The sequence below is a fragment of the Hordeum vulgare genome, chromosome 5H (assembly GCF_904849725.1).
Source record: "Hordeum vulgare subsp. vulgare chromosome 5H, MorexV3_pseudomolecules_assembly, whole genome shotgun sequence".
Lineage (NCBI taxonomy): Eukaryota > Viridiplantae > Streptophyta > Magnoliopsida > Poales > Poaceae > Hordeum > Hordeum vulgare.
In genome coordinates this window covers 25222470-25247908 of record NC_058522.1, presented here as the reverse complement: position 1 = coordinate 25247908, position 25439 = coordinate 25222470, and the positions used below count along the sequence as shown (strand labels likewise).

Here is a 25439-nt window from a genome sequence, read left to right as displayed (position 1 = left end):
AGCAAGCGGTAAAACGACAGCTTAGGAGATGGAGAGTTGACAACGTTGCATGCGAAAAGTGACGGCCACCAACCACTTGAACTTGGGCCACATGATCTTCATAACGTGAAGATGTATTGGTCAATCTGGTATGTGCATTCAAATGTTGTCAAATTCTTCGGGCTATTATCGAAAATCTTCAAACTCTCAAGGTGTGACAACTCCAATGACTCCGCGCCCCTACGGCCGAGGAAGGTCCCAGAGGTGACGACCCTGAAGGGCATGGATGCAGACCTCGATGGGGCAAAGATTCCACGATCACCATGACTAACATGAGGACATGACAAACAACGGTTTTTTGAACTTGGATTTGAATTCCTGATTAATAGAATCAGACAGTAATAGCCAGGTTGTATAATCTTGGTCATATATGGTAAAAGTTTTAGCAGAGGATCTCAAACATATCAAATGCTACGTATTTCGAGGATCAACTTTGACCATGAATTTGATCGACAAAACAGGAACTACATGTCAAAAAATCCCATTCAATTTGTATTAAAATGTAGTATCAAACAGTATGATTTTATTATTAAAAAATCATATCTTGGTGGTGAAATTTATTGTCAAGTTTAATCACTGAGATTGAGCTATGTAAAATCCCACGGAAATTGTTGCTCGGCACATGGAAGCGATCTACTACTTAGCATACAACAAAATCTTCAAAAAAAAAAATCACTGCTTTTGCAGAAGAACTTATTCTACTTTATTTCATACCAATGAACATGCTCCAACTACAGGAAAGAGCACATATTACAAAGTAGATTAAGGAAACACTAACAAATCTCATGATTTTCACCGATCCTAGCCTCACCTCATATATGCAACAAAATGAAGAGGTGCACTACTTCCATCACTTGTAGGCATACTTGGTCAAGAAGTCAGATACTTGTGAGGCACTCTCGTACGCACCCTCGATGCATCGGCCCAAGGCAACTCCTGCTACGTAGTTTCCTCCTAGGAATAACCCGTCGTACCCGCCTCGGCCCAGTGCAGATTTTGCAGCAGCAAGGCGATCAAGGTGTCCAATCAAAAACTGTGGTATTGCTTGTGGCCACACTCTGACCCCTAATGCTAAAGGGTCTGCTGCTCTAGGGTTTATCAACATTTTTCTGAGATCACGATCAACAGCTTCTACTAAGTCACTCTCGGTCTGCAAATAGAAGAGGATCAACAGGAATACGATCAGTAACAAGCAATCTAACAATGCCATCACAACTGAATGTAGCACCTAACAAGTGGTTCACATCTATCATAATTTCATAATTGCAGCTGGTGGTGAAATATGCAGTCAAATTGTTTACATTAATCCCAAAGGAAGGAGTAGGTGATCAACACAAACTGAATACTGTAAAATTATATCATGTAATAAGGAAACGACATGAGGATCAGGCAGGTTGAGAGAACCTTGGAGACGATCCCTGTATTTGTAGAACCCCCGATATAGTTCAGAAGTAACACTCTTCCAGCAGGAGCACGATTGGGAAAGAGAGAAGAGCTATATATTGTCCCTAGATAAAAACACAACTAATTAGTAATCACTGACAAGATAAATGCAAACAAAGAAGCAAGAGTAATGTTTGTAGCTGTTTGAAGCTAAGAATCTATTCCCGATCGAGATACCTAAAGTCTCGACTCCTTGGCTACGTGGATGCAGCTGGCCGAAACCCTGGAGCTCCCCATCAATTAAGCATTCTTTTCTAATAGCTTCTTTTGGATATGAAACAGTTACAGCAGCAACTGGCGGATAATAGAATTTTGAGAGTGCATCTGCTGCATCAATCTGCAGGAGGGGTTCAATGAACACAGGAGGAAGTATGGTTAGACTACTTTAGAAAACCTAAGCAATGTGAAATAAAGTTGCTGCTTGCAACTCAAACTATGGGTTAGACATATATGTTCGCCAAATGGCACGTCGAACCAGGCTTGAAACGCCCTGACAGGCAGCTAGTGGAACAGATTCCATTTAGTGTGTAACAAATTTAGAAAGTTAGGAATAAGCACCCACCAGATAAAGTTTGCCAACTAGTTAAATTTATGTAGAGAGTTTGGAACTCTTGTGTCCAGGAAGAAATAAGCATGTCCCATGCCAAGTAGAAAAGATGGCCATAGAAACATACATGATAGGGCAGGCTATCTAGTGTGTAGGGAAAATAGCAAATATCACGTAAAGTAATCTAGTGCACCTTGTAAGATATGCATTAAGAAAAGCATGGAGTGGCTTGTCAGGTTCAAATTAAGATAGCAAAGTGAAAGGAGAAACAAAACATTAAGGCATCATCCTACCAATGAAGTAGGCTATGAAAGGAGAAAGTTAAGAGTAATAGTAGTAATGGCCCATTGTATTTTAAAAACATGAATTTTAATTACAGAAGCACTTACTGAAAGTGGGCGTAAGATATCACTAGCAACATATGACGGGATGGTCATGATAACACTTTTAGCCTGCACTGAAACAAGTCCTTCTGGTGTTTCATAACCTAATACATATCCTTGGTTGTCCGCCTTTGTAATGCTCGTAAGCTTCCATGACAGCTTGACTTTACTACCCAACCTGAAAAAGAAGGAAATACAGAACAGAACATGGTTAGGCAACACCTAGTACTACATCATTGCTGGTTCATGATCATGTCTACGTACACCGGCACAAGGTCCACACCGAAACACCAAACAACTTGTATTGATAATAACAGAAATTCATAACTGCACAAAGTAACGATAACAAACCACCGGCACAAGGTCCACACCGAAACACCAAACAACTTGTATTGATAATAACAGAAATTCATAACTGCACAAAGTAACGATAACAAACCTAGATGCGATGGCATTCGGGAGCATGGCCAGACCCTTCCTGAAAGATGCCACCGTCTGTCCCTTTGGTGCCGGAAGTCGGCTAAAAGTGGTGAAAACAGGTTAGTATAATGGAACAGTTAACTGACCAATTTTATTTTTTTAAACGTGGTCTTCACTTACGGATCCCTTGGCGGTTTGGGGTTCTTCCCTTTATCCTGAATTGCCTTGATGGTTCCACCAATAATACTACCCCCAATCTCCTCCAACCTCCAAACCTTCCCAAATGCAGCCTTCATACTGAGCTTCGAAGGATCACCAGCATACACACCTTAATGTTAATATCGAAATGTTACATTCCTAGCTATCACAGTCATTGCGCACAACAAGCAGACTATATGTAGTAACAAACAAGCATTGCGCATTGATTCATTGATTATAATGAGGGAGCACCTGAGCAGAAAGGTTCGATAAGGCGCTCAAAGACCTCGGCACCGAGGTTGCGGCGCACAAACTCCTCCACCGACTCCTCGCGCCCCTGAAACCTTCGCCGGAGACGCTCGCTCAGGCCCATCAATGTCGACGGCAAAGCAACAAATTCAGAAAAAGGGTCAAGAATGCAGCACACACTGGAGGAGGCGGGCGAATGCCGAGGGCGCCGAGGCCGGCCCTGAGCTTCCCGGGGACGCTCATGAGGCTGAAGAACGGCAGGTCGCCTGGCTTGGACGGCACCGGCCTCAGCTTCCCCTCCCACAGCACGAACCGGGGCGCGTTGGGGTCCCCGAACACCAGGTCATCCTTGAGCCCGCTGTCCACCTGCGCAGTAACCAATCCATCCATGGAGCGTTCACATCATTCTGTAATGTACGTCTCGAGCAATCGGAGAAGGAGAAGCGAGCAAGAAGCGTACGGCCATGGTGAGGACGGGGTCGGAGGGCTGGAAGCTGTTGGGGCCCTCCTCCCAGAGGTACCCCTCGTCGGGGCGCTCGACGGTGGTGATGTTGCCGCCCGGGCGGTCGCGGGCCTCCGTGACGAGCAGGTCGCCGACGCCGTGCCGGGTGGCCAGCGCCTGCGCGGTGCAGAGGCCGCTGATGCCGGCGCCCACGATGACGCAGTCCGCGGACAGACGCACGCCGGGCGCCGCGGGGGTCTCGGTCGCGCTGCCCGCGGCCGCGCAACGCGGGCGGACGCCGTGCGGGCGCCGGGTGACCCTGCCGCGGAGCGGCGGCGCGGTGGCGGTGGCCATGGTTGCACCTGCACCGGCCATTCCTGTCGCTCGGGGGGGAAGGAATGCCAGTGCGGCGGGGCGGGGTGGATAACGCGATCCGGTTGCGGCTGTGTTGGTTAGTTGATGTGGGCTTTCAAAGTTCGGGCCGCATGCCCACAGGCCCGATCACCTCTCATTTTCCATCCTCATCGTCGTCCTCCATCTCCGTATTCCTAGCAAAAGCTCGCCGGTTTCAAGCATAGCGACCAGAGTTGCATAGACTCATCAGCGACACAATCCCTGCCCAAATAGCTTCAGCTCCGGAGCGCATCCTCTTCGCGTCGCATTCTGCTTGCGAAAACACAACCTCAAAAAGAGATTTGATAAGTTTTTTTCTCAAAAGTCGCTCGATTTCGAGCTAACCAAATAGCCCAGGTAATCGCAGCCAATACCACTATATAGAAATTATCATCTTCGGGTAGGAAGGTATGGCACCAGGCAAAGAATTGCCGGTGATTGTTGGGTCCAAAATATGTCCTCAAAATAACCCCCACAGAACGCCAGACAACACCCGCCAAAGGGCAGGTAAAGAATACCAAGAAGAGTCCATAGACAAACCGATATCATTTATTTTGTATTTTAAATGACAATATCGAAACCTTTTTGCGACATTTTTTTTGCTACTTTTTGTTGGGAAAAACTATCAACGGTAGAATTTTCAAAAGTAACCACATTTTCTTCTCTCTATATTTCTGATCTTCTTTTTCACCTTCTTAAAATTTCTTCCTTTTTCTTTTTTCCTCATTTTCACTACACAGTGGGACCTTCTTAACAAGCAAGAAACAACACATGTGTGCGCACTCCACACAAAAGGCCCAGTTTTTTCTTCTACATGTATATGTTTTCCAGTTTTTTTAGGTTTCTCTGGAAAAATAAAGAGCTTTGTGGAGCTCAGTCTCGGGAGCTCCTATGTGCCGCATTCAGCGCCAGAATGGCATGCCGAGGCTTCGCACAGGCCATGCAGGTTGCGTGACAAAAATCAGCACTTGCAAGGGGTGTAAAAATACAGAAAAAGGGCGCAGCTTCAGCCAAAATTAGAACTCATGATCAAACTCTTGGTAAGCGAAGTAGCTAGCCACTGCGACTGCTTCATGCCCGTGTTGTAAAGGAAACGCCAACACATTAGAACAAGAAGCATAGGCAGATTAGATTATTTTTTAAGTTCTTTTGTGAACATCTTTTAGAAAAACAACAACAAAAGTGAAAACGTGAACATTTCTTCGAAATTATGAACATTTTTTTACAAAAGTACAAACAAAATGAAATTCATCCCGAACATTTTTCATTGAACAATTTTTAAAATTTGTGTACAAATTTCGAAAACCTAAACATTTTTTGAAGTTCACAATCATTTTAATTTATGAACAATATTAAAATATGCAAACATATTTTCAAACTTAAGCATTTTCTGCATGTGTGAATAATTTTATTAAAAGTGGAACAATTTTTTGAAATCCTTAACTTTTTAGTTCGTGAAAGAAAATGAAACATATTTTAAAATTCGAAACTTTTCTAATTATCGATCATTTTCCGAAAAAAAATTAAATTTTTAAGTTATTTCTTTGTAAAATATGAACATTTCCCAAATTGTGAATTGTTTTTGAAACCGTGAACATTTTTTGAATTATGAACAAATTTTGAAACATGAACAAATTTAAAGTTGTAAACAAAAATAAAATTGTTTTCGAATTGTGAACAAATTTGAAACCGCGAACTTTTTCGAATTATGAAAAAAATGAAACATGATCAAATTTAAAATTCCTGAACAAAATTTTACAATTATTAAAAATATTCGAATTTCGAACAATTTTTAAAACATAAACATTTTTCTAATTGTGAACAGATTTGAAAATCATGAATAAATTTTTAAAATTGTGAACATTTTTTGAATTGTGAACAAATTTTATAACCACGAACATTTTTTCAATTTTGGACAAATTTTGAAATAGGAACAAATTTATAATTTGTAAACAAAATTATAAAATTATGCACATTTTTTCTAATTATGAAATTTTTTGAAACCGTAAACATTTATCAAGTTGTGAACAAATTTTAAAACCATGAACATTTTTTAAAATGTGAACAAATTTTATATTATTAAAAAAATAAAGGAAATCTGAAACTGTGAACATTAGTTAAAAAATAAAGTTGACAAAAATAAAAGATATAAAAAGAAAAAGAAAAAAATAAGAAGCAGGACAGAAAATTGAAATTAAAATTAAAAAACTGAAAATCAATCTGAAACCCTAAACCCCAAATGGAAACCAGAAAACCAACTTATGAAACCATCTAGATGTTTACAAAACCAGAAAAAAATTGGAAAACCAGAAGCGTTGGAACGCTTAAATGGGTGGGCCCGTTGCGTCGCTTCTGGGTTGCTTGTCTGTGCGATGTGCTGGCAGTTTGACGAAAAAGCGGCGAATAACAATTTTCCTTAGTCTCTGCATGCACTTCTCAAGATTTTTGCCTCCATGTATTTTCTTGTGTTTCTTTGTGTCAGCCCAGTCCAAACTGCCAAGGGCAGACAAAAGTACAATGAAAGAGAAAAAACACAGACCAATTGGAACACCTACATATCGAGACAAGCAGAAAAAACGTCCACGGTACAAAGCACGGGAGTCCTATTTTATTGGTATTTGACACAAACGGGAGCAACTAATTAGCAAGCGCTTCTTCGAAAGCCTTCCGGCAAGCATTTACACGTACCGCTATTTGACACGTTCTCAGCCACGTTTGAGCATTTTTTTGGATTTTTTTTATTTTGCCACACGCGTTTTCGGCTCTTCATAATGATTTTTTCCGGGGTTTTTTATGTTTCGGTTTGTCACCGGTCTTTTTAGCTTTTCGACGAAAAATAAAAAAATTCAAAAAATGTGTGAAAAATGTGTTTTTTAGTTTTTTTTTTCATGAGAGGTATGATTTTGCTTTCGTGAAAGGCATGATTTTACCATCACGAGAGGCACGACCGCGCCTTTCGAAAATGAAAAAAACGCATTTTCTGTTTTTTTTTTATAAACACGTTTTTGCCTTTGCGAGAGTCATAGACGTGCCTTTCGGAAAGGAAAAAATGTGTTTTCTGTCTTTTGAGCAAGAGGTACGATTTTGCCTTCGCAAGAGTCATAGCCGTGCCTCTCAAAAAAGGAAAAATAACGTTTTTTATTTTTTCCGTGAGAGGCACGGTTTTTCCTTCGTGAAAGACATGGCCGTGCCTCTCGTAAAGGGAAAAAGTGAAAAATAAATGTGTTTTCTATTTATTTTTTCTATCACGAGAGTCATGTTTTTTTCGTCTGATTTTTATGAAAAAAAAGCTCGTCAAAATATATTCAGATGGGATCTAGTTTTGAAGGTCTTAACGTAAGAAACCCAACGGTGAAAATGGTTCAATATTTGAACGTACAATTTAAAAGATAAAAAAGTTTCAAAAATATGGATGTACGAAAAAAAGGAAAATCTCAGGTTGCGACAGATAACACGCATGCAGTACGTCACTTGTCGCAACATGGAAAGGTATAAGTGATCTTTGAAAGATATACTTCTCAATTAGTGATTTCTTACACAGACACACACATACCTCGATCGTATTATCAACGGGTCGGACCATTCTAAAGGTATCGATTGGAATTCGGTCGCTGGATTTGGGAAGCTTCTGCCAGCTTCCATAAAATTTTCTGCTTTTTTTCTTTTTTTAATGATTTTGTTATTTATTTATTTCTCTTTTTTTAAGGACATGAACTTCCTAATTCGTGAACTTTTATTCAAAATCAATGTTTTCTTCCAAAATTTGTAAAACCAAAGTGAAAATCGATGAACATTTTCCAGTTTTGCGAACCTTTTTCAAAATCGATGAACTTTCTTCAAAATGATGATTTTTTTTCAATTTTGCAGACTTATTCATTTTTTCCATGAATTTCTTCAAATTCGCAATATTTTTCGAAAATAACGAACTTTTCTTAAATGGATGAACTTTTTATAAAATCCTTAAATCTTTCTTGATTTCACAAAAAAGATTAAAAGTATTAAAAAATGGTCGGGTTTTTTCTACCAAACAAACAACAAAAAATCCAAAAAAAACTAGCAAGTGGTCGAGCAGCTGGAGCGAGCAGGGGGCAGGCGAGCAAAGTCGCGTTGATGGGACGTGACCCACTTGAACACGAGCTCTCCTTTCTGGCGCTGAAGGCATGGAATAGGAGCTCCCCCGCAAGGAGGGGGAACATGACAAAACATTAATGATGTCATCTTAGATGAGCCCTATAGGGACTCCCAAATATAACATTTAAAGAGTTAAAAAATACATTAACAACATTTACTAGCCCAGGTGGTACTAAAGATTAGCATTACACTGCATGAAACAGACATTTTCAATCTATATGCTGGCCACACGCTTACACCACAATATTCAGTAGAGTGCCACTCGGAAGTCAGAAGAAACCTGCAAGCGGTAGGATATTCAGAATTTACTTGACAAAAAAATGATCTTTCCAGGCTATTTTGTACTGTAAACATCACCAAACAGCATGCTACCGTCTTTTTTGTTTTCCGTGAACAATGTTAACAATTGAGATGATTGTCAATAAGACACTAACCCGAAAAGAATGGAGCATTCCGGCACGGCTGGTGCTGCTGGACTTCTGCCTCAACGTCCATCGGTGTCGCTGCAGCGGTGTTCTGTTCTTCGCTGAACTTGAGTGGTGGCTCTGAAGATTTGCCCCCAGATACAATGTTCACCTTGTCATGGACAATGGTTGGCACACTAGCAGTAGCAGTTAGAGGAGCATGTGCTACTGGTTCATCATCTTCCATCATGTCGAGAATCACGCCATCCTAGCAACACAAATTTGTGCAAGCTTATCAGGAATTGAGTTGAGTTCATGCAAGCTTATCATGAAGTGGTATGAGCTAACACATGCTTATCATGAAATGAATCAGAGTTAATCTTGGTATGTTTGCCATGTGGATGGCCACATGCTTTCACTTTCCGTTCCGGTCAAAAAAAAACATGCTTTCACTTTGATCCTAGAGTTGACTTGATCAGCCATTGGGTAGCACTAATCCGGTAAGGCCAAGAAGTTCTTAGGATCATCTTATATCTGATATGGTAGTATTACCATTCCTTATTATCCAGGTCAATTACTGTCAGTTCCTAACTTGGCATCATATATGAACTATGGCGCTCAACTCTTAATATGTTCTTAGCATGTTCAAGCATAGTCAGATTACTACCAGTTGTAACTAGAGCTGATGAAACAAAACTGTATGATCTAGGGAGAATAACTACTTACCATACCATTTGGAGGCAGCAGCTGTAGTTTGATCCTCTTGGGATCAAGAAAGATGGAGAAGCCATGGCTGGCCACCACCTCAACATCCTTCCTCTTCATATTCATCGGCGCCCCAAGGTCAGTCATTTTCCCCGGGACGACGAACTCAGGACACTAATCGGGTACTTATAACCGAATAAGTTATCCTAATTAACAGGATTTTACAAGGTAATGGCGTCCGGAACGAAGAATTGACCCGCGAACCAAGATGGCTTGGATCCCTTTAATGGTGTACGGAAACGAAGAGTTGACCGGCGAAGCAAGATGACTTAGATCCTGATGTCCCTTCGCAAATCCAGAAATAGTTTAGACCATGTGGTGTGCCATCGTCTATTGACTAATCCTAGCTAACGTTCTGCATGTTGGTGATTAAGTTTCTTAATCTTGTCGCGATAAAATAAAGACCTCTCTGACTAATAATCGATACAAGTCTTGTGTGTATTTTCTGCTGCAGCTCCGCGTGAGCTTGTAATCGACTTCAGAACTATTTGCTTCATGTTTAATAAAAGGTTGTATGCATCGATTGATGCAGAGGGCCGGAGGTTAGCCTCCTTTTCTAAAAAAAATCTTGTGTGCATTTTCTAGACACCTTACCATTTTGACTTTTAAAGCGATCATGGGGTCTTGGCCTCATGGGGCCAGAGGCCTATTTTCTTGATGCACCAATAGTATCAACACAATTCCGTCAAAATTACTTTAATATTTTGTTGTTGGCTAGTTTATTTATAAGTTCACATGAACCCATCATTTTTTTTATAAGGAGGAAACGAGCCCCCGGCTTCTGCATCAATCGATGCATGCAGCCATCTTATTAAAGATAGAATAAACAACGTGTGATGTCCACGGAGCTCCACGCTCGATAGCTCGAGGTATGAAATAAAACGAAAATGAAATTGAAAAAAAAACTGCCACATCCGGCGTGCGTAAAAGTAGACTACGATGCCTATACACCTAGCCTATTATTAGCACGCCATCCAAATCGGTTGAAGATAACCCATGCGACCATCTCCCATCGATTGCACCCAATATCCATACGTCCCCTGGAGTCCACATGACTGAGTAACGACCACGTACGGATCCAAGATGTTGCTCTGAAGATAACCTGCAGGAAATTATTTAAGTTCTTGCCATTAAAAGTTATATCATTTCTGCTATTCCATATAGCCCAAAACAAAGCACATATCCCAATCCCAATAAGTTTAGATATTTTAACATCAACTCCGTTGAGCCACGTTGTAAATATTGAGCTAATACATGTAGGTGGGACGATATTGAAAGCTATTTGAATAGTTCTCCATAATAGTTTTGCAAGCGGGCATTGTAAGAAAAGGTGTCTTATTGTTTCATTTTGCTCACAATAGCAACAATTGGATCTACCTCTCCATCGACGTTTAATTAAGTTATCTTTGGTTAATATCACACCTTTATGTATAAACCACATGAACCCATCATGAGTTAACATATCCTTTCCATTGAAATAATGAGACAAATTTGGCCAAATGCTTCCATTAACAGGTTGTCACTAATACAATTCATGCAGGACTGCAGAACACTGCACAAGTTGCCCTGAAAAAAACTGCACTAGTTACAACTTTTTTTGGAAAAGGGCACTAGTTACAACTTACAGATACATAACCGCAGTCAATACAATGCAAACTAGGACTGACTTATACAGTCACTGACAATACAGGCTGGGACTATAACAAAGCTGCCTTGCTGCAAGCAGAGAAACAATCACCCGATTTTCTCGGAAAACAGAGAAATGGGGCACCCACAACTCAACCTAAAAGCTATAGCGAACACCAATAAACCCTAAGGATGTGCAACGACAACTACAAACTGCACACTGCTACAAATGAAACCTAAGAAAAGAGATCACCCTGGCCTAGTCACACTAGCAATCGAATAATGCTGTCTGCTACTTTCACTGCAACTATCTATATATGTTAACATCTGTTGTTCCTCCTGTAAGTCACTTGTCCAAGCAAACGTATTCATCTGCTGTTAATGTTTTAACAAAATGTTGTATTGCTCAATACTTTCTCCTTTCAACACCTTATGCGCTAGATTCAGAATCTCCGTCACCTGCAGGAATTGCAAAAAACGACTGTGATCCCAAAATCTACTTGTCCATATTATAAACAACAAAGAACACAAGACTAGTTCAATGGATATTTATACAGTAATGCTCTTACCCCATGGTAGTGCTTCAGGACAGGAGAGTAATGGTCAAGTGCTATATAGATTTTACCAAGAACATGTAAGAGGGTCTCGACCTCATCGCCAAGTACATCAACCTGAATCATATTAGAAAAAGAATTATGAGTCGTATCAGTACATACAGAATGGATAGTTAACAAATGCAGGAGCCCCATTTAGATTTAAAAATTCACCCCGTCTTGTCTAGATTCTAGATTCCTCATTTTTATTTGGTGGGCTGCAAAAAAAAAAAGCATCATGCGTTTCTCTAAGAGAAATGTATATGTAATTAACCATTGCGCATTCTTTCCAGTTTTTACTTTAGAATCTTGGGATGTCGTTCTTTTCTTAAGTCCCAACTTTGAATATTACTTGGAATTTTGTTTGACGCATCACCTTAGAACTCAAACCAATCCAGAAGCAAAATGAAGCGACCCAAAGAAGGCTAACCTCAGCTTCTGCTTTTTCGAGATTTGAGCATTTGATCTCGAGTATTTGTTTATACCAGAATTCCTTCTTCTTTAATACAGCAACTTGCTGCACCAATGGGTTAAACTGACGAATTATTCTAGTCAACCTGCACCAAATTATAAATAAATGACCAGTGCATTAGGAAATATGGAATAGACAGAGTGTGACTAAGATGCTAGTCTTCAGTAACATGCATATGTTTTTTTTAATGGTAACATGCATATGCTAGAATAGGCCTACATACTCTGATGAAGTGAGCTTGCCGAGCAGGTGCAATTTTAATTAAATAAACAGCAACAGCAAAAAAAAAAAAAGGGGGAATGAGTGTTAACGAATTTGCGCACCTTATATCATTTTGTTTCATAGTTTGCGCTACTCTGCTTTCGAAATCACTGTATGCTTTAGACAATTTCTCCATACTAACAAGGGTGAATTGCTCTAGGGGGCCTGCATCATCTCCTATATGACCATCGGTGCATGGTGCTGCTGCTCTCTTCATTTCCCTGATAGTCGCATCGAGCGAGGCATTTTGCTCTTTCGCTTCCTCCAAAGCAACAGACATGGAAGCTAAGCTATCAGTCAGCCCAACTATCTCTTGCTTGCACACATGGATTTGCTGGATGGCCTCATCCAGACAGCTCTTCATCGAGCTCGACTCGCCTTTGAACTCCAAGATCAGCAGCTCTTGCTCGCACACCTTCTCCCTGAACATCGTAAGCTCGTCGTTAACCAAATCGAATTCCTCATGGTGCTGAACCAGTTTCGATCCTACCATAGATATAAACTGGTCATTTTCATACTTGAGCTTATGTCTATCCCCAGACATGGTAAGTAACCGCTCTTCTTTCTCCATAAGCAACTCTCTGAGGAGGCACTCCTCCTGGTGGTGATCATCAATCTGATTTTCATAACTGCCAAAAACTTCTCTTAATACAGACAGTTCCAATAGCTCTTTCAAGTGACCCTCAATCTTCAGATCTTGAAGCTCATCGTTGAGTTTTGACTCGGACAGCGAGTGGCGCGAGACATTGCTTTGTGCGTCGACTACTTGCGAAGAGAGCTGCTTAGCTTCCTTTCTTTTGTCGGACAGCAAAACTTGGAGATGCTCATTTTCGTCGAGCAAAGAACCAATTTTGTCCTTCAATCTGCACAGCTCGTGATCCTCGTTGTAATCAAAAGAAGGCCCCTCTTTCCTCGAGATAATGCCATCCATTTTGGAGATAGTCTGAACTAGCTTCGATTTGATGAACTCAAGCTCCCTCTCTTTCCTAAAAGGCAGCACAGCTCCATCCTTTGCAAAATGCCTTTTCAGCCTGAACAGCTCCTCGGTCGTCTGCTGCAGTTCCTTCTCGTGCTCCCTTCGCAACTTGAGCCATTCGGACTTCAAAAACGTCGTGATCTCTTCGCCGCTCAGGTGCTTCAGGAGCGAGAAGTCCGGGATGTCATTGTCATCTCTCATCTTGAGAGAGTTCGGCTCCTCGGCTTTCTCGAGGCTGCTGTGGGGAGGGAGCACGCTGGACTCTGAGGCTGCCACGGCTGTCAGGATGCCGGTGAGCTCGTCTCGTAGAGCGGCGATCTCTGAAACGTTTTCCCTGCAGCTCTTGCTCAGTGTGCTGATACGGTTGTGATTCTCGCATAGCTTCGCCTCGAACTCGCGGCGCAGACCGGTAATGTAGCCCTGGAGCATGATGTCGGAGAGCTCTTGTCGCAGCTCATACTCCAACTGCAGATAATAAATGGCAAAGCCATGGAATTTGTTAGTCTACGAAAGGTCGGATCATTTCTACAGACAGTAAAGATAATAATCAAATGGTAGTATTGTTTTTATTCGAATCAGTAATAAAGAAGCCAAAGACATGGTGTTAGTGGGCTAGTGGCAACTGGCTGCCAATGCCAAGCAAGGCAAACAAATCAAAAGATGTAGCGTATATAGTGGCCGTTGCAACTGCCTGCCAAGTAAATCAAAGATGTAGCGGTAGTGGCAACTGCCTGGCAAGCAAAGCAAAATGCAGCCCATCAAGATTGCAGCCAGATTATCTGTGGAGTCTTATGTGTATCACGCCATGAAGCAGTCAATTGGCCTACCCGCGGACGCACTATTTGCTCATTAATCAATTGGATTGAATCGAACAAGGAGCGGCGGGAGAAGTGGAGTATAGTAAATTGAAGCCAGTTTAGTTGACCGACCAGGAATGGCGGCTGCTGCTGTTTCTCGGAAGGGGAGGAAACATTGAGGAGAATAAATAAATAAATAAACAGAAGAACAAGAAGGAGGAGGAAGAGGAGGAGGGTTGGTGTGAAGAACTCACGGGCTCAGCCGCCGCCGCCGCCGGCGCCTCCATGTGGTTGGTCGTCCCCGCCGGCGAGAGCCGCCTCGCTCCCTCCCCTCTCAAATCCCCCCTGGGCTTCAGGGGCGGGAAACCAAAACGAAAAGAGTGCGGGGGAAAGAAGCAGCTACGAGAGAGAGAGAGGGATGCGGCAGTGCGCGCTTTTGCAGCAAAGGCGGCCGCTTTCGCTCTGGCTGTCCCGCTCGGCGCTCGCTCGCTCGTTGGTGGGGGAGAGGGGCGGGGCGGGGCGGGGCGGTTGCTTGCCAGTTGGAAAGAAGGAAGGGAAAAAGATCAGCGGGAGCGTGCGGGACGGGGAGGAGGGGAGGGGGTGCGGCGGTGGTTGCTGGCTCCGCTGGTGGTGGCGGTGGTGGTGGGGCGTGGTCTGGCCACACGCGCGCGCTCGCCGGGTCAGCCGGTCAGGGAGGGGGGAGGGGGGCGGGGTCGAGCGGCGACGTTGACAGCGAAGGCGGGGTTTCCGTGACCTTCACGACCGGACGGGGAGACGCGCCGTTGGCGGTCGCTGTCGCACGGTCACGGGTCGCCCGCGCCGTTGCCTTGAGATTCGCGACACCTCACGTACCCTTTGATGTAGACCAGCTTTTTACACCGTGCTAGTATCTCTACAGGATCGAAAGTCGTGATGGTTCAACCTAGCGATGGTTCGACCTCTCCCAGCGATCCCACCTTCTTGTACGACCCTGCACATAAAAAAAAAGAACGCACCCACGAACGCACGATCCCCTCCTGCGATGCTCCCAACTGAGCCTCCTGGATCTCCGCCCCCCTCTCTCTGTGTCTCCACCTCGCTCGATCCGCCAGCGCAACCGACGCCGCCGCGATCGATCCCCGGGATCCATGTCCATGGCCGCCGTCACCAAGAAGAAGAAGGTCATCATCGACACCGACCCAGGGATCGGTCCGTATCCACCCGTCCCACGCTCTCACGAACCATCTCAGGATCGAGCGCCCCCGCCGCGGAGCCCGAGGGACCCGGCGCCGACTGGCCCCTCGCGCCCTCCCCGCCCGCCTCCCCATCCCCCGCATCCTGGCCCGAGGCCGCCCCCTCCTCCCCCGCGCCCAGGCCGCAGCTAGAGCCGCGGACTTCCCCCGCCTCGCTCGCGCAGCGGGACGCCCTCCGCGCCGTCGAGGAGTTCTTCTCCGGACGCGGCTCCTCGTACGAGGACGGCGAGGATGAGGGCTCCGAGCCGGAGGACGGCGGGGACGCGGCAACGGGGTTCTTCCTCGGCCTGTTCAAGCCGGATGCTGCGCTACGGAGTACTACGAGCGGAGCCACGAGGAGGGGGAGTTCCGGTGCGTGGGGAGGAAGAGGAAGGGCATCAACCTCGTGCACCACGCGCGCGATGCCAAGCACTGCGGGAGGCCGCTGGCGCACCGCGCGCTCGCCGCTGTCGTCTGCCGCGTGCTCGGCTGGGACGTCAAGCGGCTGCCCAGCATCGTCATCAACCCCGGCGGCACGCTCGGCCAGGCCCTCCTCGTCAGGTTGTAAGACTGCATCACCCGCCCTTCTGCATCTCCTATGGCGTGCCGCGCCCATCCGTCTGCTTCTCCTGTGGCGCACGGCTGTTGCTGCTCGACATCTGGAACAACGCCGCAGGGTGGCCCTGCCACGCCTTCATCACGTACATCATCGGTAATTCCTTTGCTTCAAGATTTTTCTGTTTGATTTGATACACAGTGCGTCAAATTCTAAATTCTGAAGGCTATGGCTGGAATTACCGTTCCGTTCTCATGTCCCTCGTGACTCTACCAGGTCTTTGCATCTTCAATGATTCATCCCTGGAGCCATATGATCTGTCAGATGATGACACTGATTTGCAGAACAATGTCACACATCTAAGTGATCATGCAGATGCACTGCGAAAACCTGATGATCAAGATGGTGTAAGTTCATGCAGCTACATTGCGAAAACCTGGCGATCGAGATGGTGTAAGTTTCCACTTAGTTCTTTGAATATCTTCCAGACAAAACTACTGCATGATCCTGACCTTTCTTTAGTCTTCACAAGGTTGAAAGCGCTTTTAGTTCTGCTGTAAAGCTTTTGAGAGCATCACCTGATGAGCCGTGCCACTGCTCGAGTGATCTTGTTCTAGCAGTGGTACATTTTGTTGCTCTGATAATCTGATGTCGCGATGGAAGGTGAGGACGATTCTGCTGAAGAAAACTGATAGAAGGCATTAGTCGCCTTGCTGGTAACCAGCCCATTTGAATCATTTTTGCCTTGCATTTTCTTCAGGATTTGGTGCATGTGCATTTTCACATCTATAATTTGTAACAAACCAATTCATAGATTTGTTGTACATAAATAACCAACCAGGCATAGATCTATTTCACTATGTTTTTCCTACCTAACGAACACTCGTGATATATAATCAGCGTCATCCTGGGCAAATCTAAATGTGACATTTATCTAACACCATGGAATAGGCTAAATGATAACCAAAGACATTATGATTGACCATACTATCTGTAATGCATTCTTTTTTGCTCTATGGGAGTTTTTTTGTCAATCATCATGACCAACTGAAATTGATTAAACCGGTAGATCCTGAACTCAATTGGAGCGAGTGCTCTACGAAAGCTTGTGATTTACCCTGGTAATGTGCTACCTATGGTTTTGGTTCAGGAAAAATAAGGTGGTGCACAAGATGCATGGCGACGAGTGTAACTGGCTTGATGCATTGATGCTTTTCACAATTCCTTTGTTCTACCAAAAGTATCGGTATTAGGAAGTTCTCTACACATTTGGAATTGATTATCAAGAAAATTTATCAGTGACATTTAGATTCAGTTTAATTATATGGTCTGTTCATTTTTTTACATTGGTTTTATCATGTTATAAAATTGTCGTACCATAAAGTTCTTAGAACTGCATATGTTTTCCTACTGCAGGTGCCACTTGTGGTCACAATGCTGCAAATAGACGGTCCATGGATGCATATTTTAACTCTCATGAGTACTTGTAGAAGGCAAAATGTACAATGCTGAAAGATGTTATTTGCATCTGCAAAGAGGGGTCATTTCTTTCGATTAATTCCATAAGAATTAGGTCACTCATTGACTAACTCAAACTTGAATCATTTGCCTTTTTATCATAGTTGGAGATGTGGTGTAGAAGGAGCAGCAGCGAATGGACGTGCCAACGAGCCCGAGGGCGATGGCCCGTGCAACATGAAGAAGAGTACAAGACCATCCGGCAAAGGGGAGGCACACAAATAGCTAAGGATGCAAGGAGACGTGCATCTCTGCATTTCAGAGTTATCTCTTTCAGCACCAGTGATTAAATGGTCTATAGCTGGTCAGGTGTGCTTGCCTAAAATGTATTTTGTTAGTTGCTAGAGCCATGCTAGCTTTGTATGTTGTTCTTGCAGCCTCACCTAGCTAATTCTATGTAAAGCTAATATTGTTCTATCCTTCCAATTACGATTATTCAGATCTTTTCTTTTCTCTATTGTCATTCAGAGTACAAATCTTATGAGAATTTCAGGAATTTTGCCATATCTTCCATTTAACTTAATTTTGTAAGTTGTGTTCTAAATCAATTTTTATTTTATTTTCAGAAAGCCTACTTTAAAGCTCCGTGAATCCATTAGAGTTTTTGTGGAGGTAAGTAGGGAACCTTTTTTAACTTGGTGGATGTACTGTTGTAGGGATGGAGACTTTCTCTCCACGTGAAATGCCAGGAATTCTCAAAGGCGTCAACAAGACCGAGAGGAGATTGAGGCAAGAACGCTGATCTCAAGTTCATTGTTGTCTTTTTCTGTCTGCACATTTTCTTATTTGAAGTTGCAGCCAATTTATGGTGTATTGTAGTTCATTGTTTCTCCTCTTAACTATGTAGATGGAACAATGATCGCACATATAACAGTAAGCTATATTCTCTTCACATTTATGCATATTATTGCTGGGAGAGAAAAATCAATTATAATACACACACATATCTTTTTCCATTTATTTATTCTTGCTCGGAGAGAAAAAAAAAGTAGCTACAATAACATGTTTTATATAATCGTATGTCTTGCAAACTGGAAAAAGGAAACTAACCACTCCCTCCAATACATATTAATTGACGCTGCTTTAGTACAAAGTTGTACTAAAGCAGCGTCAATTATTATGGGTCGGATTGTACTAAAGTAGTGTCAATTAATATGGATTGGAGGGAGTGTCATTTTTTGTTTTCTAACTTGTAATGCAAAATGTGGGAGCTTATATATACTCACATAAAACAAGTAGTTGTTACAAAATTCTTCATTGTTGGTCTTGTATGTCTAAATATTGATGATGTAGTTGTCATCTATAAACAAAAACATTCCTTTTCAAAAAAATTCTTGAGCTGACTGTGATGAGAAGGGGAGCTTGGAGGAGGCCATCATGACGATGCTGCCACCTCGACAGAGAAAGGCTACGCAACACGAGAACAAGGAGGCGAGACGGTACTCTGCTGGAGCCGGACCATGGGGAGGTTTCAATTTCCAGAAATCTTAGTTGCTAGCATATGTAAGGTTTGAAGTAACGATTGAGCAAATAAGCATCTAAATACCAAGCAATTTCTATGATAATTTATATTTGAGAATGTTGAGTTTGTTCTGGTGGAAGTATTGACTATCTTTCTAACTGGATAAGAAGTCATGTGATCATAATGCACTACTACTTCCTTCATGCTTATATGGGAGAATTGATTGGTTAAAGAGGACAAAAGGTTGCCATTTTATTTTGAACTGGTACAGTTTGTTTGTCGCTGTGAGATTTTTTTTAGTACAAATCTTAGAGATATGCATATATTTGACATATGCATGGAATGAACACACATTATTGAGGAATCCCCTATATGACATATGATGGGAATCAACCTGCTCACATATGACAGGAATCCCCTATGATTTGTGATTCCTGCAAGTGTATGGGGGTATTTGAGCCATATCATAGGAAAATAATTTGCAATAGAGACTTGTGGTGAACTTAGCCATCATGATGTGAACATGCTTCCTTTAATTTGAACTTCGTGTTTACTATACTTGATTCATGCTTGCTTTCACTCTGATATGTGTAATTGATGCGTATTTATCTTAATGTTGCTCAAAATATCATGTTTGTAAGATCGGATAGATGTTTTGATGATCTCAACTCATCATGTTTTCTCAATATAATCTCAGTTGTGTTGCAAAAATATTGGCTCCCATAGCAATGCACGGGCAATTAACTAGTAAATAGGTAATAGCACCACGGGTACTAGAACTTGCATCGAATGTGACAGTTTAGTCCTAACAGTTGCAAAGTGACCCTACCAGTTCTAGAATTTGCACCTCATGTGCATACACAGTCCACAGCCAATAGCAGCATGCCAATTGGACCGGGTGGGACCAGGCGGGTCAGCTCTCGTCGTTTTGCACAGAGCCCCTGCGTTTAACCCAATTTGTTCTTCTCTTGTCGGCAGAAACAACCTGAATTTAATATGCATGTTCCCTCTCCTGTGTCACATTAATCCTCCCCCACACCGTCGGCAGCACCAGCTCGTCCTGTTTCCTCCTCCTTTGTCGTAGCTGCGGGAGCCACGCTGATGGCCTCGCTGGAGTTCTTCGGTGGCGGACGGGAACCTCCTTCCTCGACCCATCTCGTGTGGCCGCCCTCCGTCTACCCCCCTCCCCCCCCCCAATTACGATGCTTCTCCCGTCCCTCGCCCCCCTCCTTTCTGTTTTGCTCCTCCTCTCTGCTATGCTCCTCCTCTTTGCTTAGCTCCCCCCTCTAGTTGCTCCTCCTGTCTGCTCACCTAGATGCATGTATGGATTTATGCTTGATGTATAAGGATCTTTGTATTGTGCCTTCATGGTAGTAAAGTTTAGGTTTTCACACATGGAGCTCTTGTTGTTGTGTGCAACGTACATTTGATCCTTAGTCTGTTTGATGGAGTTGTTCTTATGGTTTTTTGTTAGATTTGTGAGAACACCAGTTAGTTGTTGTTGCTGCTCAGATCTGGTTTTATTCAGAACATTAGTAGTACATATGTTGCTGTTTTTTTCAGTGTAGTGTTAAAAACTGAAATTTTAACTGAATTATTAGCTATAATTTTAACTGTTTGGATGCAGTTTGTGAATCATTAATGGAAAAAAGTGTTGAAACTCCTTTTTTCTCACTGGAAATTGAGCATGGTGGCATTTTCTTAGGAGCAGTAAGTAAACTGGAGTATTACAACTCTTCTGTGGAGGTGCTGGACTATGTAGATCTTGGCACATTTTCATATGCAGTATTAGAAGAGCACCTAAATTGGTTGGGATATCCTAAGAGTCAGCACATCATCTATTGGTGTTTACCTGACAAAAAAATATCAGATGTGGCATGGTCAGAATTACAGGTGATGAGGATGTGCAACAAGTGATTAGAGCTAGTGGTAAGCATAAACTGCTTAAAATAATGGTTGACCATTCAGACTTCATTAGTAATTTCAGGCAAGGTTTGATACTGAAGGAGGCATTAATTGAAATCCCTGTTAGAGTACCCAACTGTACATTTGATGCAAGCAATTCAGCATATATGGACAACATCATTTGTTTCAATGTTGATAATCCAATTTCAGAGGTGGCAGAACCTAGCACAGAACCATCGCATTTGCTTAGTGATGCTTCAAATCTTCTTACTGATGTTGTACAGGCACATGTGCTTACTGATGGTGCAGACCCAAACTTGCTTACTGATGTTGCCCATCAAAACTTGCTTAGTGATGTTGCCCATCCAAACTTGCTTACTGATGTTGTCCATCCAAACTTGCTGACTGATGGTGTCCATCCAAACTTGCTGACTGATGGTGTCCATCCAAACTTGTTGATTGATGGTGTGTCGCTGTCAGTATCAGATGTCAGTGACGGTGATTATGACATAGATGATGGAGATGATGATCTTTATTAAGACAACATTGATTATGATGTTGATGAAGAGGCTGAGCGAGAGATGGAAGATGTTGAGCCTGACCATTTACTTGAAGATAAAGATCTCAACCTGTCCATTGAACAACAAGAACAACTTAAGTACAAGTTCAGAGCTTTGAATTCCAAGGTGGACATGAAATCCCGTGTCTTTACTTTGGGTCTGGTATTTGCTGATGTGATTGAGCTCAGGAAAGCTTTAAGTGCATATGCAATAAGAGACAGAGTGCAGATTAAGAAGTTGAAGAATGACAAGATAAGGTTAGAGGCAGTTTGTCAGAGAGGGTGCCCATGGCTGCTCAAGGCTGGCAATGATAACATGACTAGAGGATTTGTGATCAAGGCATACAATCAATTGCATTTGTGTCAAAAGAAATGGAAGTTAAAGGATTTGACAGCTAAATTCCTGTGCAATACATTCATTGAAGAATTCAGAGATGACCAGAAGATGTCACTTGGAACATTTGCAAGGAAAATAACTAAGGAATTTAATGTTACTCCTAACAGATGGAAGTTAGCTAGGTCTAGAACACAAGCACTTAAGCAGATCCATGGTGATGAGGAAGAACAGTTTAGTAGGCTATGAGATTATGGCCATGAGTTAAGGAGCAAGAACCCTGGCTCTACATTACTGCTGACAACTACACTGGTGAAAGATACAAAATTTCCAGTGGGCAAGAAATGTTTGAAAACATTGTACTGGTCATATGATGCATGTAAGAGAGGGTGGCTAAAAGGTTGTAGGCCCATTCTATTTATTGATGGTTGTCACATAAAAACCAAATTCAAAGGAGTGCTTCTTAGTGCTGTTGGAATTGATCCAAATGACTGCATCTTCCCCATTGCAATTGGTTGGGTGGAAGTAGAATGCACTCGTTCTTGGGAGTGGTTTCTGACCACTCTAAGAGATGATCTGACATCACCAACACAACTCCTTTCATAGTTATGAGTGATAAGCAAAAAGAGTTAATAAATGCAGTGCACAAAGTTTGGTCAGATTCTGAACACGGGTTTTGTGTGAGGCATATTTATCAAAATTTTAATGAGAAGCACAAGGGAGAGGTACTGAAGCAATATTTGTGGGCCATTGCAAGATCACCAAACAAGGTGAAGTGGAGAGAGAATTGTCAGAAAATGGATGAGCACTCCCGAGCTGCCTTCCATTGGACTGAAAGGCTTGAGGCAAAGACCTGGTGCAAGGCATTTTCCAGTACATTTCCCAAATGTGATATTCTGTTGAACAATAACTCTGAAGTGTTTAACAGCTATATCCTTGATGGAAAGAGATGGCAGTGCTTAGTATGCTTGAATATATCTTCTACATGGTGGACCTTTGCAAGCACACATGTGAATGCATGAGATGGCAGTTGTCTGGGGTACCATGTGGCGATTCCATAGCTTGTTGCAGAGAGGAGAGGATTGACCCAAAGACAATGGTTCATGATTGCTATACAGTTCAAACATATCTGAAGGCATATGGATACACACTTTGCCCTCTTGCAGACCCAAAGGATTGGCAAATACAGAATGCTTACGAAGTGCATCCACCAGTGTTTACTAAAGAGTTGGGAAGGCCCAATAAGAACATGAAGAAGACACTAGAGGAGAAGATTAAAAATGGTGTAAGGGTCTTGACCGAGAAGGGTGTTACAATGCACTGCTCAATTTGGGGCTGAGCTGATCATAACAGGAAGGGCCACTACAGATGGCAAGAAGCTCTCATTTAAGAGAGAGTGGAGGTGGTTGATGATAATTATGATGACCCGACATTCCTACAGGTATATCGTACTTAAACTGAACCTGTAACTGCACTTCATATTAGACTGAAACTGAAATTTTAACTGAATTTGCAGAACATCTACCCAAACCAGGCAGATCCTGTTTTTGGATCCAATTGAATCACCAACAAGTATGGTCTACAATATGGCTCAGAGAGAGCTTGCTAGAAGGCCTCCTAATAGGGTTCATGGCCCATTGCCAGAGCAGTCATCCTTTGTTGCTTCTGCTGGCTCTGCAATACCCCAGCCAAGGGTGACTACAGAAACGACTACTGTGAGGCTGACTAGGGCAACCACAACATTTGATATAGGTCAAACATCTCAATCTTCTACAAGATCAAGAAGAAGGGCAAGAGGAGCAGCTTCAGGTGCAGGCAGAGCAAGAGGAGCAGCTTCAGGTGTAGGCAGAGAAAGAGCAGCAGCTTCAGGTGCAGGGGCATGCCTTGAAACAGGAGTTGTTCCAGGGGAAGTTAATCCAACAGGAAGAAGAGGAAGGGCATCATTTTCATCAGGAACTACAACTGGAAGGGGAAGAAGGGCATACTGGCTCCTCTTTGGAGATGATAAGAGCATACCTGATCTTAATGCTCCTCCTAAAGATATGGTGCCTCCACCTCTTTGACGTAACCTAATGATGTAACCTAATGAGTGTCCTTTTTGTGGTGTAAAACAGTGGCAAAAACACCTGTCTTTTGGTGCTCTGTCTGTGGTCATATATTCCAAAAAACTATGATGCAAAAAATTTGAATGATGGTCTTGTTGTGGTGCTCTGTGTGTATGAAATATTGCAAAAAGTTGGACAAAAAAATTGTTTTGCCTCGGCCTCGAACTCAAGACCTATAGTTTGCAAGAGAGAGTGCAATGGCAGTAGAATAGGAGTAGTGATTTGTTAGACTACTACCTTCTGTTGTAGTTATTAAGATATGTTGTCACGCCCAAGATGCTACCATATCCTCAATTTGGCATGAGGGTCTCGTCAGGGATAGAAGCGCATCTCGTCGTGTCACAAGAATGGATATCGTTACAAGTACATGTACTGAATATATATATATATATATATATATATATATATATATATATATATATATATATATATATGACAAATTTTATCTACCACCGGTGGTAGTTACCACCACTTGTGTTTTGTATGTTGTATGTAGTATCTATCAAATCGGAGAGTATGTATGGGTAGTATGTAGTACATAATCATGTTTAGGTAGTATATATATACTATTTGTTTGATAGTATGTATCATATTTCGTGTATGCTCTTTTTTACATACAAATATATGCGTATTTCACAAATATAATAAAAACTATGGATCAACTTGTAATTTTTTCATGTAACTCACTTTGAAAAATCTTATATATATTATATGAACATAATAGGAATGATAAATTAGTATATATGCTCCCGCGTGGTAGTATATGGAACACGTGGGGTAACTACCCCTGTGTGGTAGGATGTATTTTTCCTATATATATATATATATATATATATAATTGGCTTACACTCGCCACAAGCTACATCAGAGTCACATCAGTACAATACATCAACATGATGAATAAGAGCAGGGTCCGACTACGGACAAAAACAAACGAGAAAAGAAGAACGACGTTCATCCTTGCTATCCCAGGCTGCCGCCCTGGAACCCATCCTAGATCGATGAAGAAGAAGAAGAAGAAGCAACTCCAAATGAACAATCAACGCGCTCGCGTCAAGTAATCTTTACCTGTACATGCAACTGGTGTTGTAGTAATCTGTGAGCCGCAGGGGACTCAACAATCTCATTTCCAAAGGTATCAAGACTAGCGAAGCTTAATGGGTGAGGTATGGTTAAGTGGTGAGGTAGCAGCAGCGGTTAAGCATATATATATATGGTGGCTAACTTACGAGTACAAGAAATAAGAGGGGGTGATCTACGCATATCGGACGTGAACTACTGATGATCAAATGAATGATTCTGAACACCTACCTACGTCAGACATAACCCCACCGTGTCCTCGATCGGAGAAGGAACTCACGAAAGAGACAATCACGGTTACGCACACAGTTGGCATGTTTTAATTAAGTTAACTTCAAGTTATCTAGAACCAGTGTTAAACAAAGTTTCCACGTTGCCACATAACCGCGGGCACGGCTTTCCGAAAGATTTAACCCTGCAGGGGTGCTCCAACTAGTCCATCACAAATTACCACAAGCCGCATAGAAATCCTCGATCACGACACTCGCGATCTCGTCGGATTCCTTAGTGGAAAACCTCAACTCTGAGATTACCCAAAGCATCACCGGAATCCCGATGCACAAGATATCT

The 25439-nt window shown here is 42.6% G+C and overlaps 3 protein-coding genes across 3 annotated transcripts; all 3 read right to left on the bottom strand.

The window, feature by feature from the left end:
- Positions 1-718: 718 nt before the first annotated feature.
- On the bottom strand, positions 719-4198 carry LOC123397776 (protoporphyrinogen oxidase, chloroplastic). The gene is made up of 9 exons (XM_045092307.1): positions 3740-4198; positions 3460-3645; positions 3283-3367; positions 3013-3160; positions 2852-2932; positions 2419-2590; positions 1660-1819; positions 1444-1547; positions 719-1189 (listed from the first exon to the last, which is right to left on the bottom strand). Exons 1-9 carry the CDS (start codon positions 4094-4096, stop codon positions 890-892), a joined length of 1593 nt encoding a protein of 530 aa, XP_044948242.1. The 5' UTR covers positions 4097-4198; the 3' UTR covers positions 719-889.
- Positions 4199-8385: 4187 nt separating this feature from the next.
- LOC123398703 lies at positions 8386-9701 on the bottom strand. The gene is made up of 3 exons (XM_045093151.1): positions 9376-9701; positions 8680-8917; positions 8386-8525 (listed from the first exon to the last, which is right to left on the bottom strand). The coding sequence occupies exons 1-3, from the start codon at positions 9499-9501 to the stop codon at positions 8515-8517; spliced, it is 375 nt and encodes a 124-aa protein (XP_044949086.1). The 5' UTR covers positions 9502-9701; the 3' UTR covers positions 8386-8514.
- Positions 9702-10904: 1203 nt separating this feature from the next.
- LOC123397929 (WPP domain-associated protein-like) lies at positions 10905-14803 on the bottom strand. Its single transcript, XM_045092442.1, has 5 exons — positions 14394-14803; positions 12429-13807; positions 12064-12190; positions 11610-11711; positions 10905-11499 (listed from the first exon to the last, which is right to left on the bottom strand). The coding sequence occupies exons 1-5, from the start codon at positions 14424-14426 to the stop codon at positions 11419-11421; spliced, it is 1722 nt and encodes a 573-aa protein (XP_044948377.1). The 5' UTR covers positions 14427-14803; the 3' UTR covers positions 10905-11418.
- Between the last annotated feature and the right edge of the window lie 10636 nt (positions 14804-25439).

Coding starts and splice junctions, on each gene's coding strand:
- LOC123397776 (XM_045092307.1), bottom strand. CDS start 4,096: ATGGCCGGTGCAGGTGCAACCATGGCCACCGCCACCGCGCCGCCGCTC. Junction 3,646..3,739: donor ACCCCGTCCTCACCATGGCC/GTACGCTTCTTG, acceptor GTTACTGCGCAG/GTGGACAGCGGGCTCAAGGA. Junction 2,933..3,012: donor CCCAAACCGCCAAGGGATCC/GTAAGTGAAGAC, acceptor CACCACTTTTAG/CCGACTTCCGGCACCAAAGG.
- LOC123398703 (XM_045093151.1), bottom strand. CDS start 9,501: ATGACTGACCTTGGGGCGCCGATGAATATGAAGAGGAAGGATGTTGAG. Junction 8,918..9,375: donor TGCTGCCTCCAAATGGTATG/GTAAGTAGTTAT, acceptor TTGTGTTGCTAG/GATGGCGTGATTCTCGACAT.
- LOC123397929 (XM_045092442.1), bottom strand. CDS start 14,426: ATGGAGGCGCCGGCGGCGGCGGCGGCTGAGCCC. Junction 11,712..12,063: donor TCGAAAAAGCAGAAGCTGAG/GTTAGCCTTCTT, acceptor AATATGATTCAG/GTTGATGTACTTGGCGATGA. Junction 11,500..11,609: donor TCCTGAAGCACTACCATGGG/GTAAGAGCATTA, acceptor CAATTCCTGCAG/GTGACGGAGATTCTGAATCT.